At 29.9% G+C, this 14,857-nt stretch overlaps 2 protein-coding genes across 3 annotated transcripts; one reads left to right on the top strand and one right to left on the bottom strand.

The window, feature by feature from the left end:
- The first annotated feature begins 6 nt into the window (after positions 1 to 6).
- On the top strand, positions 7 to 2,539 carry ATMND1 (Mnd1 family protein). The gene is made up of 10 exons (XM_011010596.1): positions 7 to 205; positions 452 to 532; positions 645 to 761; positions 843 to 881; positions 974 to 1,081; positions 1,168 to 1,230; positions 1,306 to 1,357; positions 1,505 to 1,549; positions 1,666 to 1,745; positions 2,218 to 2,539. Exons 1-10 carry the CDS (start codon positions 203 to 205, stop codon positions 2,308 to 2,310), a joined length of 681 nt encoding a protein of 226 aa, XP_011008898.1. The 5' UTR covers positions 7 to 202; the 3' UTR covers positions 2,311 to 2,539.
- Positions 2,540 to 4,869: 2,330 nt separating this feature from the next.
- Positions 4,870 to 7,802, bottom strand: LOC105114146 (vacuolar protein sorting-associated protein 32 homolog 2-like). 2 transcript variants are annotated; one of them, XM_011010597.1, is made up of 8 exons: positions 7,644 to 7,802; positions 7,401 to 7,525; positions 7,073 to 7,172; positions 6,378 to 6,463; positions 6,177 to 6,268; positions 5,738 to 5,852; positions 5,428 to 5,614; positions 4,870 to 5,194 (listed from the first exon to the last, which is right to left on the bottom strand). In XM_011010597.1, the coding sequence occupies exons 2-7, from the start codon at positions 7,470 to 7,472 to the stop codon at positions 5,432 to 5,434; spliced, it is 648 nt and encodes a 215-aa protein (XP_011008899.1). In that variant the 5' UTR covers positions 7,473 to 7,525; positions 7,644 to 7,802; the 3' UTR covers positions 4,870 to 5,194; positions 5,428 to 5,431. The 2 variants fall into 2 exon arrangements, with proteins under 2 accessions (XP_011008899.1, XP_011008900.1); XM_011010598.1 differs by having other exon boundaries at positions 7,401 to 7,522.
- Between the last annotated feature and the right edge of the window lie 7,055 nt (positions 7,803 to 14,857).

The following is a 14,857-nucleotide window of genomic DNA, read 5'->3' as shown; positions in this document are numbered from 1 at the left end:
AAAAAGTGGAGTTGGACAATACAGTAATTTGAGGCAGCAGAATTTCCCGCCAAAACAGACGCCTTGCTTAGCTGGTATCTGGCATCGTGTGTCCTCCACAATCCACTGTGTGGTGTGTTTAGTGTTTCGAGAGAGAGAAAGGTTTAGCAATCAGCAGAGCTGAATAATCGATTATCAGCAGCAAAGCAGAAGGCTAATTCCGATGGTAATTAAATAATTATTTTATCTCTCTATGATTTGTTTTGTTTGATGTAGATCTTGTCAATAAAATGGTTGAATCACCAATCCTTTTTTGTTCTTCGTTTAATTGTTTTTCTTTCTTGCTTCGCATCAACTTCTGCGGTTTGGTAACAAACTTAAGTTGCTCGATGAAATGTCTTGCTGAATGTAATTTATTCATAACTTAATCGATTTCTTCTTCTTCGGTATAATGCGCTCTGTGATGCTGTAGTCCAAGAAGCGAGGTCTTTCTTTGGAAGAGAAGCGCGAGAAGATTCTTCAGATCTTTTATGATTCACAAGACTTTTTCCTAGTGAGTGTTATGTTGTTAATTGCTTGCTCTTTGAAATCTCATGCTCAAGGTGCTAATGGCCCCCTTGCCCTCTTTGATTTGGAAACTTGCTGACGCATTCTCATAACTTCAGCTAAAGGAACTTGAGAAATTGGGCCCCAAGAAAGGTGTGATTAGCCAGTCCGTGAAAGATGTTGTCCAGAGTTTAGTGGATGATGACCTTGCTTCCAAAGACAAGATCGGGACTTCTGTGAGTATGCTTTTCCTGATTCACAGTTCAAAATGTGAAGTGTGTAGGTACTTAATGGTTTTCGTAATTTTGAAATTTCAGGTCTACTTTTGGAGTCTTCCTAGCTGTGCTGGAAATCAGGTGAAGTTTTTATGTGTTCTACTTCTTTGCCTGAATTTCACAAACTTGGTTTTATAATCGGTTCATTAACATGAAAACTTTTGGTTTTATAGCTGAGGACTGTGCACCGCAAACTTGATTCTGATTTACAAAGCAGTAAGAAGCGGCATGCAGAACTTGTTGATCAGTGTGATGCATTAAAGAAAGGACGCGAGGAATCTGTGAGTAGACTAGGCTCCATTCCTTATTGTTTTTTGATGATTCTCCTGTTGGGCTGAATTACCTGTCTCTCAAACCTTTTTACTAGGAAGAACGAGAAGATGCTTTGGCTGAGCTGAAAACCATTGAAATGAAGTATAACGAGCTGAAGGTTTATCCTAACCCTTTATTATACATTTAGCAAAATGAGCAGATCACCAATTCTCCCACACTTCTATTTCATCAGGAGGAGATGGAGAAGTACGCAGACAATGATCCTGCTGCCGTCCAAGCAATGAGTAAAGAAATCTCCATCTTTGTTTGATCTCCAAACTCTTGTATTCTGTTCCAAAACATCTTTTTAAAGCTCAGTCAACAGTAATTAGCTCCTTGATCAGTTTATCATCCCTGAAGACATATTGATGGTCCTCATTTCACTATTGCAGAGGAAGCTATTGAAGTTGCCCATGCGGCAGCAAATAGATGGACAGGTTTTGCCATTTACACCTTGTTTATTTCCTTTTTCTTATTATTTATCCTTGATCTGTTTCCATGAAAATTTTAACTACAATGAATCTATCTATCATGGAAAAAAAAAACCTTACAGATAACATTTTCACATTGCGACAATGGTGTTCAAACAATTTCCCTCAAGCCAAAGAGCAGCTTGAAAAAATGTATCAGGAGGTAAGTTTCATAATTTTTTATTGGTGTTTAAACAATTGTGTCCCATTTTAACATTCGAGCCACAACCTGATGCTGCCTCCAATACCACAAATGAGAAGAACCTGTATTTGCTCCTCCTTTAACTAGGTCCAAATGCCTCCTAGGCATGACACTATCATATGACAGTCATGCGCTCATAGTTTTGAACTTAAAACGGTCCAATTCCCGTCATTTGTAGATCTTTTTGTCTAATTTTCTGGTTGTCCCAGATTGTACATAAAGAGAGCTCTTTGATTTGTTTGTCTAAAATCGATGTGTTAATTTCCTGTCAAAATGTGAATATTTTCTTAGATTTGGTCATCCCTTTAACATGCTTGGTCTACATATTTTTGAGCTTGTGTTTCTTTTAGTACTTTGAAGTAGCATGTGTCCACGGGCTCTACTTTTATAGGTTTTGTGTCACTGAGATCTTTCCTTTCAAATCTATGTACAGGCAGGAATAACAGATGAATTTGACTATTTGGAGCTTCTACCAGTTATTTCAGTCGACGCCGTTACCGATCAGATGCTGGAAGGCGACCCTTGATTGAAATTACTCAGAATGCTGTCTTCCTAGATTTTCAGTTGCAGATGTTGTTTGGACAAGGAATTGGAGAATAGGCCATCTCCTTCTTCATGTACTGGAGTGTCTGAAACGGTAAAATGCTTTTATAGCTATTATATCATTCTCTCATTGATCAAGCCACCTCAGTTGCCACCCCCGCATGCGGATCGCTGGTGTCTGAGGCAGGCTAGCTCGAGCTACTTGTTCTTTACCCTTGAAGTCTGAGGCAGGCAGGCTTACAGTTTATTAATGAACCTTAATAAGTACACGAAAAAAAAATTTAAAAAAAATGCAGCGCTGCCAGTCGCTTGATCGTGAGTTCAACATCAATAAGTACACGAAAATTTTTTTAAAAAAAAATGCAGCACTGCCAGTCGCTTGATCGTGAGTTCAACATTGGGCGATGAGTTTTTCGTTTCTAATTTCTTCCAGGGTTTGCAACTCCATTTTTTACCTCTCAAAAAATCTAGGGATTCAAAGACCTTCACAAATAATTTCCAGCCACATCCCCTGGAAATATCCAGTCACATCCTCAATAATTAAGCTTTCGTTGGTTACAGTAGTTTATATGCTGCTGGGTGTTTTGCGACTGCAGTGGTAATCGGTTTTTAAAATATTTTTTTAAAAAAAATATATTAAAATAATTTTTTTATTTTTTTTCAATTTTTTTGATGTTATTATATTAAAATTATTTAAAATATTAAAATTAAAATTTTTTTATTTTATTTGATATTCACCAACCATAGTCACTTTGAACAGGTTCAAGCATGCACCATTACTTTCTGAGTTTTAACAATGCCAAATGCATCCCAGTTTTCATAAATTCATAAGAGATCACGATGGATTTGGTATGATAAATATTTTTTTTTTGAGTTGTTTGATGTATTTTTAGATAATATAAAAGTTAATTTATAAAAAAAAAATTATTTAATTTTCCATACACAGATTAATTTAGTTTAACTAAATCAATATAAAAATAAATAAATTATTATAATTTTAAAATTTGATCCAAGACAAAATCTAAAGATATTAATAATAAAAATAAAAATATTTATTTTTAATTTTAAAACTTAATTTGAAAATGGATCAAGTTAATTATTAACTTAAATTAATATAAAAAATTAATTAGGATTAATATAAAAATAAAAATATTTATTATTATAATTTTAAAATTTAATTTTGGAATTAGCCTAAGAATAGGATTAAGTCACATCTAAGTTGATTATTTATTCAAATTAACATAATAATAAAAATAATTATTATTATAATTTTAAAATTTAATTTTAAAATTAATACATGTCAAAGGCTAAATTAACTATTAACTTGAATCCACATAAAAATATAGTTATTATACTTTTAAAATCCTATTCAATTTTTTTTATGTTATTATATTAAAATTATTTAAAATATTAAAATTAAAATTTTTTTATTTTATTTGATATTCACCAACCATAGTCACTTTGAACAGGTTCAAGCATGTACCATTACTTTCTGAGTTTTAACAATGCCAAATGCATCCCAGTTTTCATAAATTCATAAGAGATCACGATGGATTTGGTATGATAAATATTTTTTTTTTGAGTTGTTTGATGTATTTTTAGATAATATAAAAGTTAATTTATAAAAAAAAAATTATTTAATTTTCCATACACAGATTAATTTAGTTTAACTAAATCAATATAAAAATAAATAAATTATTATAATTTTAAAATTTGATCCAAGACAAAATCTAAAGATATTAATAATAAAAATAAAAATATTTATTTTTAATTTTAAAACTTAATTTAAAAATGGATCAAGTTAATTATTAACTTAAATTAATATAAAAAATAAAAATATTTATTATTATAATTTTAAAATTTAACTTAGAATTAGCCTAAGACTAGGATTAAGCCACAAATAAGTTGATTATTTATTCAAATTAACATTGAATCCACATAAAAAAAATATATAGTTATTATACTTTTAAAATCCTATTTAAGAATTAACTCGAAATACTAATCTAATCATAAATTGAATTGACCATTAACTCAAATCAACAAAAAAAAATATATAAATAATAATAATTATTTTAATTTTAAAATCTAACTAAAAAATCAACATAAAAAAAGCCCAAAGTCTAAGCTGACCACCCAATTTAAGAAAACAAAATCAAAGAAGCCTCATCAGAAATTTTTACCTCACCTCTGTTTCATTTTTTGGGTGACCGACTCACTGGTTAACTTGAATTTTTTATCATGTCAATCTTTACTTTATTATTTCTTAAACCCAAACGAGTTCAAATCTTAGAGTCGATCATGTCTAATATCCACCAAACAGAAAATCAGGCAAATTATCTGGTCCAATCCAAAACACATCAACCACAGGTCAAGACACAAAAAACACTTATCTGGTCTCATCCAAAGCACACCAAACACCGGTCTAGACGGTTATTTGTCCAGTCCTATCCGGTCTGCCCAAGACACACCAAACACCGGTCTAGACAGTTATTTGTCCAGTCCTATCCGGTCTGCCAATACCTTCTGATACCACATACCAAACACTACCCAAAAGGACACTAAATGCATTTATTTACTCACTATATTTTAAACGATAATTGAAGGTAACCAAGTTGGTGACACATAATACGAGAAAATTAGTCAAAGAATCCCCCTTGCTAAGAAAGAAATGTTATCGAACACAATAAAAAAGCTTCAAACGGCCGGATAGAAATTTTAAGGGGAACCAGATTCAGTTTACGCAATCTTTTATATACATTGTCTATTCACTCCTCGATGCACACTCGATGCGTGGGAGTAGGCAGCAGAAACTCCATAATACAGCATGGACAATCTATAAATAATCTCTTTGTTCTGGAACATGGTACCTGCAACAGCCAACTAAGAAAATCAACTCTACAAGTACTTGCTCACACTGCAGCAATATTCAACGGCATTCATGTGTTATTTTGTTCAGCGGAATAACTTCCAACATGTTTTGTTCAGTGCATCCAATTGCAGTCTACTTTTTCTTAATGGTTTAGCCATCAACTACTAGGTAGTGTATAATGTCTGAAAAGAAGGATCAAATCAACAGTTTACGAGCAAACAAAAAGTAAACCTGCTCAGAGTGCCATCTCAGCTTGCAAGTCAGCAAGTTCTTCTTCCTCAGCTGTGCGTTTTTGGGGAGCTGGTTTCTTGCCAGCTGGGACGTACACTGGAGCCGCTGGAGCTGTTGTTGCTGGCTGAAGAAGCTGCTCTTCCAATTCAGCTCCTTCCAGTTCTTCTAGTTCTGCCTCCAATTCATCCTGAAAAGGTCCAACTATTTAGATGCTCTGCCAGATGAAAACTTGCGTGCAATTTGGAGAGATATGCTCTCATAACAGGGTTTGGAGTTGAGAGAATTAAAATTTTCCTTGTAAGACACTGACCTCATCAAAATCAGCTGCAGAACCAATGGGGGTTGATAACGCTTCTTGAATCTGTTTCATGTTCTCTGTCTGCTCATTGATCTCATCCATTGTCTTGTCCACATCATCAATATTCCTATAATCCATCATTTTTACAGTTATTAATCACATGTACCATCCAACCTCATTAATCAGATATCACAACTGCAAATAAAATGGAATGGCACACCAAGTTGAAGCCAAATAAAGATGGTGTTTCCTGTTAACAGTCATTCAAAAAGAAACACTTAAATTGGACAAGAGAACAAGAATCGTAAATATTTTCAGGGTGAAACAAGCACTATAAATTTACAATTTGGGCACAGCAACCAGGAATGTGAAAATATTGCAACCAAAGACAATAAGCAAACCATGAGTGAAGATTCCACTAATAAGTTTAACTGATATAATTGGTACATACGTTGCTTTCTGCATCGCCTTCATAGCAGATGCACCAGTTCTTAATGCATCTACAGTTTCAGTAGTAGCTTTTGCACCTTCTAGCATAATCATCTGTAAAATTGACATCCACAGCACAAAATTTCAGGCTCTACCATTCAACCTACACAGATTTATTAAGATGCCGTTGAAAACAAAAGCAATAGCAAGAACGCCAGCTGACCTGATCATGAATGCGTAATTGAAAGTTTCCAAGTTGTTCTATTTGCTGCTCATCCAGCCTCTTCCTCTTCAAACATTGAATTGCAGCTGGAAAAAAGCATCATCAATCAGTATTTGACTGAAAAGAACCCAAATCCTGTAAATAATGCTGCACAAGGATTTGTTTTTAAGTTACATATTCATGTAATCGATGTCTGTACAGGGAAATCATTAACAATGGTTCTTCACTTGATTACAGTATCAAGATGATACTCCACATCCACAGTCACAGATTCAAGAATCCACGATGCTAAAACATGGAAGCACGTCAAAGTCTAATACTGCCCAGTAGAGTTACGAATTTCAATGAAGGAGTTTTTTTCCAAGACAATATTATCTAAGTAGTACAATTAAAAGAAGTATCAATGTCCAATGTGGATATCAGAAACATGAAAATCCATGAAGATATGAAATCTAGAGTTGGATAACTTCGTCTCTTGAGGTTCCGAGCAAAAACAAAGAGGGGACAATGACAGATAAAAAAAGCAGATGAAGTATCTATTTAGCAATAAAAATGCAAAGGTATAAAACAGCAGCATATATCTGCCAATTTTCAGCAGCCCACCAAGTAGACTTGCATATGCATTGTAAAAGTAATAATTAAAGGAAACGATCAAACCAACCATAAATGGTTACTATGATGTAGCATTATCATACCCCTTTTGTTCTTCCCTCTAGTGTATTCCTTAGCCTTTTCAACTTCGGCCGCTGCCTTTTTAACTAGAACCTTCTCCTTTTTCTCGAGCATTTCAAGTGTCTATATAGAGCATTGACAGTTTAGTTGAAAAAAAATAGGAATATTTTTACAGTACAGATAAAAAAATCCAATCAACACATGAATATTAAACTTGGTTGAATCAATCATAAACAATAACAATCTAATAATAATAAAAACATGTACACAATAATAATTAATTAATTTTTTTTAAAATGAAATCTATCAAACTACGGGGAAAAAAGAACATAAAAATAAAAGGAAAATAACCTCGTTTAATTTGTCTAACGAAGTAAGGGCATTGGTTTCCTGCTTAGGTTTTCCAAATAAGCGGTTAAACATGGTGGATTGTGTTAGGTTTAAGAACCCTGCCTGCCCGTCTGCCTCGCGATCTACTATATTGCAAACACAAAATTCAACGTTAGAAAGTCAAATCAAGCCCCAATTCCAAGATTCAAGACCGATCGATCGACACCAAACTCAATTCAATAAGAGATAATGATAGAAACAGACCTGTGAAATTGAATCGAGGAAGATCGAATTCAGATATTAGGGCTTTTGATGATGGACACGTTGACGAGAGAACACACACACACAGAGAGAGAGAGAGAGAGAGAGAGGGGCAGGTTTTGTTTTGGGGATTTTTTTTTTTTGTTTTTATTAATTTCCCTGAAGCGTGATGTGCTTGTGTAGGAGAGAAAAGGGAAGATGTATGGCTGGCCCGTTGCTTCACGGCGTTTCAGGTCACTTTCTTTTGTCGGTCCCACTTATTATTATTATTATTATGTAATAAAATCTGTAACTATATACGGATATCAATTATATAATTTTGAATTTTCATTACATTTGAATTTTCTGATATATTTTAACATTTTTCTTATTTTTTGCATTCTGAGTATTGAAAAATATATAAGAAAATATATAATTTTTTTTAAAAAAATTATTTTGGATATATATATATATATATATGTTTGCTTCGTTGCCTCTTGTTAATTCCATATAATCAAACAAAGTCAACTTATTTATTAGGCGGGACTATAATTTAGGTTATTAATTTTTAAAAAAAGAAAATATTTACAACGCCTAAATATTTTTATGGAACTGCAAAATAACGCGGGCACCAGTTTCGTACATGCAGTTAAAGGAAATGGTTATTTTTTCTTTTACTGTAGAAATGGCACAGTTAAAATTTTCTCCAATTGTTTTACTATGTTGATGGCCAAACTGCAATTTTTATTTTATTTTATTTTTAAGAAAACAAGTTTTTCTTATATTTATTTTCTCTGTATACCGAATACTTTCATTATTTTATACTTGACTTATTTACCACTATTTTTTTTATTTTCAGTTTTTTGTAATATTTTTTAGTTTTTCATTTACACTTTGTTTTAGAAAAATATATTATTTTTTACTTTTTAAACTTAAAATATTTATTACTCTACACTTAACTTATTATACCATTTTTTTTATTCTTATCTTCATTTTTTTGTAATTTTTTTATATTTTTTTGAAAAAATATTATATAAAAACAAATGGTGTGATTGCCTTATTTTTTTGATACATTAAAAATAAACTTAAGATCTTACATATTTTTATTGACATATATGATTTTTATTATATTATATTATATATAAATATCGATTTTTTGATTCATCATTATTTTTTTTACTTATTATTAAAAAATATATTAATAATATTTACACATTAATTCTTTTGTATTAAAAAAAATTACTTCCACAGTAGCTAGATGAGTTATATAAATGCGTTAATATTTTTTTATTTATTGACACAAATAATTTTTGATTTATTTAGTTAAATACATGCATAAGTTTTCTTTTTTAATTTATAGCTAGTATTTTTATTAAAAAAAATATATTTGAAAATATTGCATATTATTTATTATTTTTTAAAAATATCTGATCAACAACAAAAAAATATATCAAATAACTAGTTCCAAAACTAAAATAAATGTTCTAAATTTGCTTCCTTCACCTTGATTTTAAAAAAATATCAAAGAATCAACCACTTGCAACAACTATTCATCAACCAATAAATCTTCAAAAAAAATAATTTGTGGTTAATAGATGATTAGTACTTAAAAGTGCATAGAGTCACTATCCAAACAAGGTATAGCTTAAACAAAAAAAGAACTTTCTTCCGATCCAGAATATTATTAGGCTCCATTCTCCAATAGGAAACAAAAGATACATAAGCTATGAGGGGTATATTTAATATTGTAGTAGTTTTTATAGTTGTGATTTTCGTGAAATATATATTAATATTGATGATTTTTAATTTAAATATTGTAAATTTAATGATTATTATTATATCATAAAATAAATAATATTTTTTATATAATATTTTTTATTATTTCATTAAACGATCTATAATTCCATCATGTTGAAATACATCCAACAAGAACTATAGTTTTTTAGGTTTCTTGAACCTGCAATAACATCAGGTAAACACTAGTTATGTAGTGTCATTGAATAATGTTATGTCAAATTTTAAAAAATATAATTAGAAACAAAATTGGGATTGTGATCAAATTATGCAAATGTTACGTTATCAAACTATCTCCGTCTAATTTATGTAATGTTATTGAATAATGTTAAATACTTAGTTTTTTGAATAAAATACAATTAAAAAATAAAAAAAGTATTTTTTATTTTTAATGGGTCAGACTCGGTTCAATATATTTTGAGCTTTAGACCGGACCCAATCCAACCGAAACAGTGGAGTATGCCTCTACTGTTCACATGAATAGTGTAGCATGGTTAACACTATTCAGTGAACTATCCGTGCAAGAAGCAGCAATAACTTGCTTTCTTTCCCCTTACCTTTCAAACACAAAAATACTATGGGATATATGAATAGTAAATTATACCTTTTCATTTACCAAATGGGTGGCGTCTGTGTTTGGCTTAAAACACAGACGCAACCTCCTAAACAAATACTATTAAAGTTAAGTGCAAAGTATTTATTCCATCCTAATCAATGACCATACAGGGAGAATCAATAAAATGTTTTGCTCACCATTATAACAAATTAAAGCAAAGAATCATTATATTGACATATATATCATTTACCATGATCGTGACTAGCACCTAATCTTTTCTTATTCACCCAATTACCAATAAAAAGAGAATGGAGTGCGTAAAAAACTTGATTTACAAGTAAAAATTAAATAAGAGTGATTCTATTTAAAGAATCCAATCAAACAGTTTAATCTGTTAACCTGACTCTTTATTTAGTGCAAGTTTTGAATTAACCATATAAAAATTAACTCAAAATAAATTACTCAATTTAATATATTTAAAGACAACTTGAATAATCAATAAAAACATGACACAACTTTTTTTAAAAACTTTTAAAAAATAATTATTTATATATATTGAGATGATGTCACCTTGGATTGACATTGGTCACCCTATGACCTGGTTTATGAACTTCAAAAGGTTTGATAATTTTATTATTTTTATAAATTATTATTCTTAATTTTATGATAACATTATATGTTTTTGAAATCGTGTATCAACCCTAAAAAAAATTATTTGAAATCATGATAACTTTGTAGAAAGTAAAGAAAATTAACCATTAATTTTATTTTTCAACTAATCCAATATTGAATAGGAGTGAAATAAAAAAAAACAATTAGAAAAATTAAAGGACCAGAAACTAAAAAAATAAACATATCAGGTTTGATGGGCAAACCCACTAAACCTATGAATTGGGTAACTCGGTCAACACATCAAACCCACAAACTAGGTAATGGACTCTATTGCGATTAATAACTTGTTTTTTTCTAAACTATTATTTATTTAACTATATGATAACAAAAATAAATGATTGCAAAATCAAGTGTCAATCCAATACTGAGATATTTTTTAAGACTATGATAACTTCATAAAAACTTAATTCTTAATCAGTCCAATATAAAATGATGAAATAAAAAAATAAATTTATAAAAAAAGAAAAAGAAAGAAAAGTTAAACTCATCATACCCGTCAATAGGCTTATGGAGTTTCTAAAATTTAATAACATGTTTTTTTAAAAATATATTTTTTAATATATGATAAAAAAGTAAACAATCATATAATCGAGTTTAATTAGAAAAAAGTACTCTACTAAACCTGCAAACCGGAACAGCCAGGATTACCTCACCAAACTTACAAACTAGGTCATTGACTCTACAAAGTTTATTTACCTAGTTTTTTTATATCATTTTTTATAACTATTTTTTTTTTATAAAATAAACCATAACACAATGCTGAGATATTTTTTCGATATTAATTTAATGCTGAGATATTTTTTCGATATTGCAATATTCATATAAAAGATAAATTAAAATAAATTATCAACTCTAAACCCTTATAAACATATCATAACTTTAAAAAAAAAATCAATAACTAAAGGAAAGGAAGGCCAAATGAAAAAAAAAACCAACATTGTGGATTACTATTATAATCCATAATGCTACTAGGTGTGGGGAAAAATGTTTTCCCTACATCTTTTAGCTTTATTTATAATAAAAATTCTTCTTTACTTTTTTTCTTTTTTATGGTTTTATATGTTGGAATTATTTATTATACTTAGCAATGATTTTTACTAATTTGCCATTGCTTTTTTCTTATAAATACTCTATATGTTATTTTTTTATATATTTTTATTAGAGGATTTGCTTCTTAAAGTTATTAACCTTTTGCCTTTTCTTTTAGTCTATTATATTTGTTCGCTTGTTGCTCGTTCTTTATACTTTATTTATTGCCTTTTTAGCTAGCATATTAAATAAGTATTTTATATTTTTCTTTTTTGTACATGCCTGTTTTTATTTGCTTTTTTTACTTTATTCATTTAAGTTAATACATTACAACTACAAATAAAAAAAATAAAGTATTTATTTATTCATTCCAATATTTAGTTATAAGGTATTTATTTATTCATTCCAATATTTAGTTAGAAACATTGACATTTGGGTTCGCATAATAAATATCTTTTTAGAAGTCATTATTGGCTTTATTTGTGTTGGGTTCACTCTATGCCGAAACTCAATTAATGTACACTAAGATTGCAACCAATTTATCAAAAATATAATAGTTAGAGGTCTTACATTCGTCTTAAAAGAATACTTATTTGTCACTTCACCATGCATATCTCTCCTATCATACTACCATGGTTTGCCAAGAAACAAGTAACTAGTTTGCATTGGCACAACATCTCATAAACCCTCATCACAATATTTACTAATAGAAAAAACAATTAAAACCTGCTTATTCACTTTTAGTTTAACACCATCATTCAACCATTGTAATTCATAAAGTATGAGATGTTTAACAACGCATAAGTTCAACTTTCTCATCAATTTAGTATTAGCTATATTAGTGCAATTACTACCATATATAATTAAGCTATGTATCTTATTATGAGCATGACATCTCGTGTGGAATATGTTCTCCCTCTGACCTTCTAAATAATCCATCTTGATATGCATATTTAGTGCTCTCATCACCATAAATGTCTTTTCCTCAACTAGATACTCAACACAAACATCATCTTTTAATGGTGGCATCTTTTCCCTTTCATCCTCCCCATCAGCCTCGACCTGATTTTTAGCTTTCATAACCATGACTTTTTTGTTTGAATATTATGAAACAATATGATCAAAACTTAGACAACGAAAGTATTTAATATCATGATTACATGAAGTAAGAGTAACATTATTACCTTTAACAACGACCCAGGTGTATTTCTTCTCTCTAAGGTATTTGACCTTACCCTCATTTTGATGTGATGGAACACCCTTAATGTTAGCCTTCTAATTGGGTTTCCAAAGTTTTGAAGGGTTTAATGATTGACTTTGTAAAATGGTACCTTTTTTTTTAAGTTGTTTCTTCATCTTTACAGCTATATGCATCATCTCCTTTAACTACTCATTATGATCCTGATGCCTATAATTATTCCTTTGGCTAAAATTATCACCATATCTTTTCTTTACAAACTAACAATTATGTTGTTATCCAAAATGTTCCTCATAACCTACCAACATATTATTTATGTTTGCATTATCAGCCATAAACTCATCCACATTAATGTTAACTTGCCCACATCCATCCTAGTGTTAATTTATCTTTGCTCAAGCCTAATTTGAACTTTATCGTGATCATTAATATGATGCCTCTTTAACCTACCTTTAAATTTATTGGTCATCCGATCTATTCACTGATTTATAATATGTAACTAAGTTACAATTTTATTTTGTCCTCTTTATGGTACAATGTTGTTGCTTGCCTTCGACATATTTGAATATAAAAATTGATTAGTTGATAAGAAATACATATTTTTCATCCACTTCCTCATTACACTTCTCTCATGTTTCATATAAATACAGGTTTTTTATTCAAATATGTTTGCTACGCTATTTTTCTCTTATCTCACCTTTTCTTAACTCTTACGGGATTGAAATCAACACCAAATATAACAACCTTAGCAGTGTATTCAAATATGTGTTTAAGAATCTAGAAGCAAGAACAATATGAAAACAAGCAAAGACAAAGCTACAATTACAATTTTATGAGTAACAAGCGAATTTGTATGAAAAATAAACGTTTTTCAAGACGCGAAAGGAAAAAAAAAAAGATGAAAAGGTTATAAAAACTTTAAACATATCAATTATGTGTTATTATACTGTCATAATTGAAAAATAATAGTGGAAAAACAAGTTTGAATTATTGATGCGAATTAGACCCTTTACTACAAATTCCAATCTTGAATTTAGTTTCTATAGCAAACAAATTCCAAATGATCTGAAATTTTATATAGGGTGTGATTAGAACTTTAAAACCTAGTATATAAAACTTGAGAAATTTTCTGAATTTATTGGACCTGGAATCCCCTTCTAATATGAATATGATCTGTTACGGTACGTTTTAATCCTAACCTTGATTACTATAAAAAAAATAATCTCCAAATGAGCTTAAATTTTATTTGGGGTGTGATTAGGACTCCTAAAACTAGTATATTACATTTTAGAATTTTATTAATTTTTTCGGTCCAAATTATCCCTTGTTTGTGAACTATGGCAGATTCAATAAAAAATGACTTTTGGACTTTTTTTTGGACATTTTTTTTTGTTATACTTGATTAGTACTTAAAAGTGTATTTTTATCAAGATTTTATATCATCATTTTGCACTTGAAGTATCAATAACTCCTTAACTAAAGCATGTTTTATAATAATATATCTAATAATATAAGATACCTTTAATTTGTGGTAAATGTTCATTTTAAATGCAGGTCTATCACATAAATAAAAGGATTGATTGATGAATTTAAGAACTAAAATTGAAAGGACAAAGAGATGACCAAACTTAGAAAAGAGATGTCGGTGCAATCCAAACCAGAACACTGTTCGGTAATTGGGTCATATCTGGAGCTATAGATCTCAAATTTAGGTCTACTTTATATGGATGGAAAGGTAAGACATAGGCCTACAACTTGTATATAGATTCCAAGATCTAAAAATGTCATTTTCAAATCCAAATTGGAGTAGAAACAAGAGGTTCAAATCTGTCTTTCAGCCCGAGCACTGTTCAATGTTTGGCCCATATCTGGAGTTCTAAAAGTCCAAATAACCTGCATTTGTTACACAAGAAAGTTGAAGAAAGCTGAGACAATTTTCTACAACTTTTATGTTTTCAAGTGGCTCCAATTTTGACGTTATTAATGACA

This window comes from Populus euphratica, unplaced genomic scaffold, assembly GCF_000495115.2.
Source record: "Populus euphratica unplaced genomic scaffold, PopEup_1.0 scaffold495.1, whole genome shotgun sequence".
NCBI lineage: Eukaryota > Viridiplantae > Streptophyta > Magnoliopsida > Malpighiales > Salicaceae > Populus > Populus euphratica.
The sequence above is the reverse complement of the archived record's forward strand: the minus strand, read 5'-3'. Positions and strand labels throughout refer to the sequence as shown.

Coding starts and splice junctions, on each gene's coding strand:
- LOC105114146 (XM_011010597.1), bottom strand. CDS start 7,472: ATGTTTAACCGCTTATTTGGAAAACCTAAGCAGGAAACCAATGCCCTT. Junction 7,173..7,400: donor CGTTAGACAAATTAAACGAG/GTTATTTTCCTT, acceptor TGCTCTATATAG/ACACTTGAAATGCTCGAGAA. Junction 6,269..6,377: donor AATTACGCATTCATGATCAG/GTCAGCTGGCGT, acceptor TCAATTTTACAG/ATGATTATGCTAGAAGGTGC.
- ATMND1 (XM_011010596.1), top strand. Junction 882..973: donor CTAGCTGTGCTGGAAATCAG/GTGAAGTTTTTA, acceptor TTGGTTTTATAG/CTGAGGACTGTGCACCGCAA. Junction 1,746..2,217: donor TTGAAAAAATGTATCAGGAG/GTAAGTTTCATA, acceptor ATCTATGTACAG/GCAGGAATAACAGATGAATT.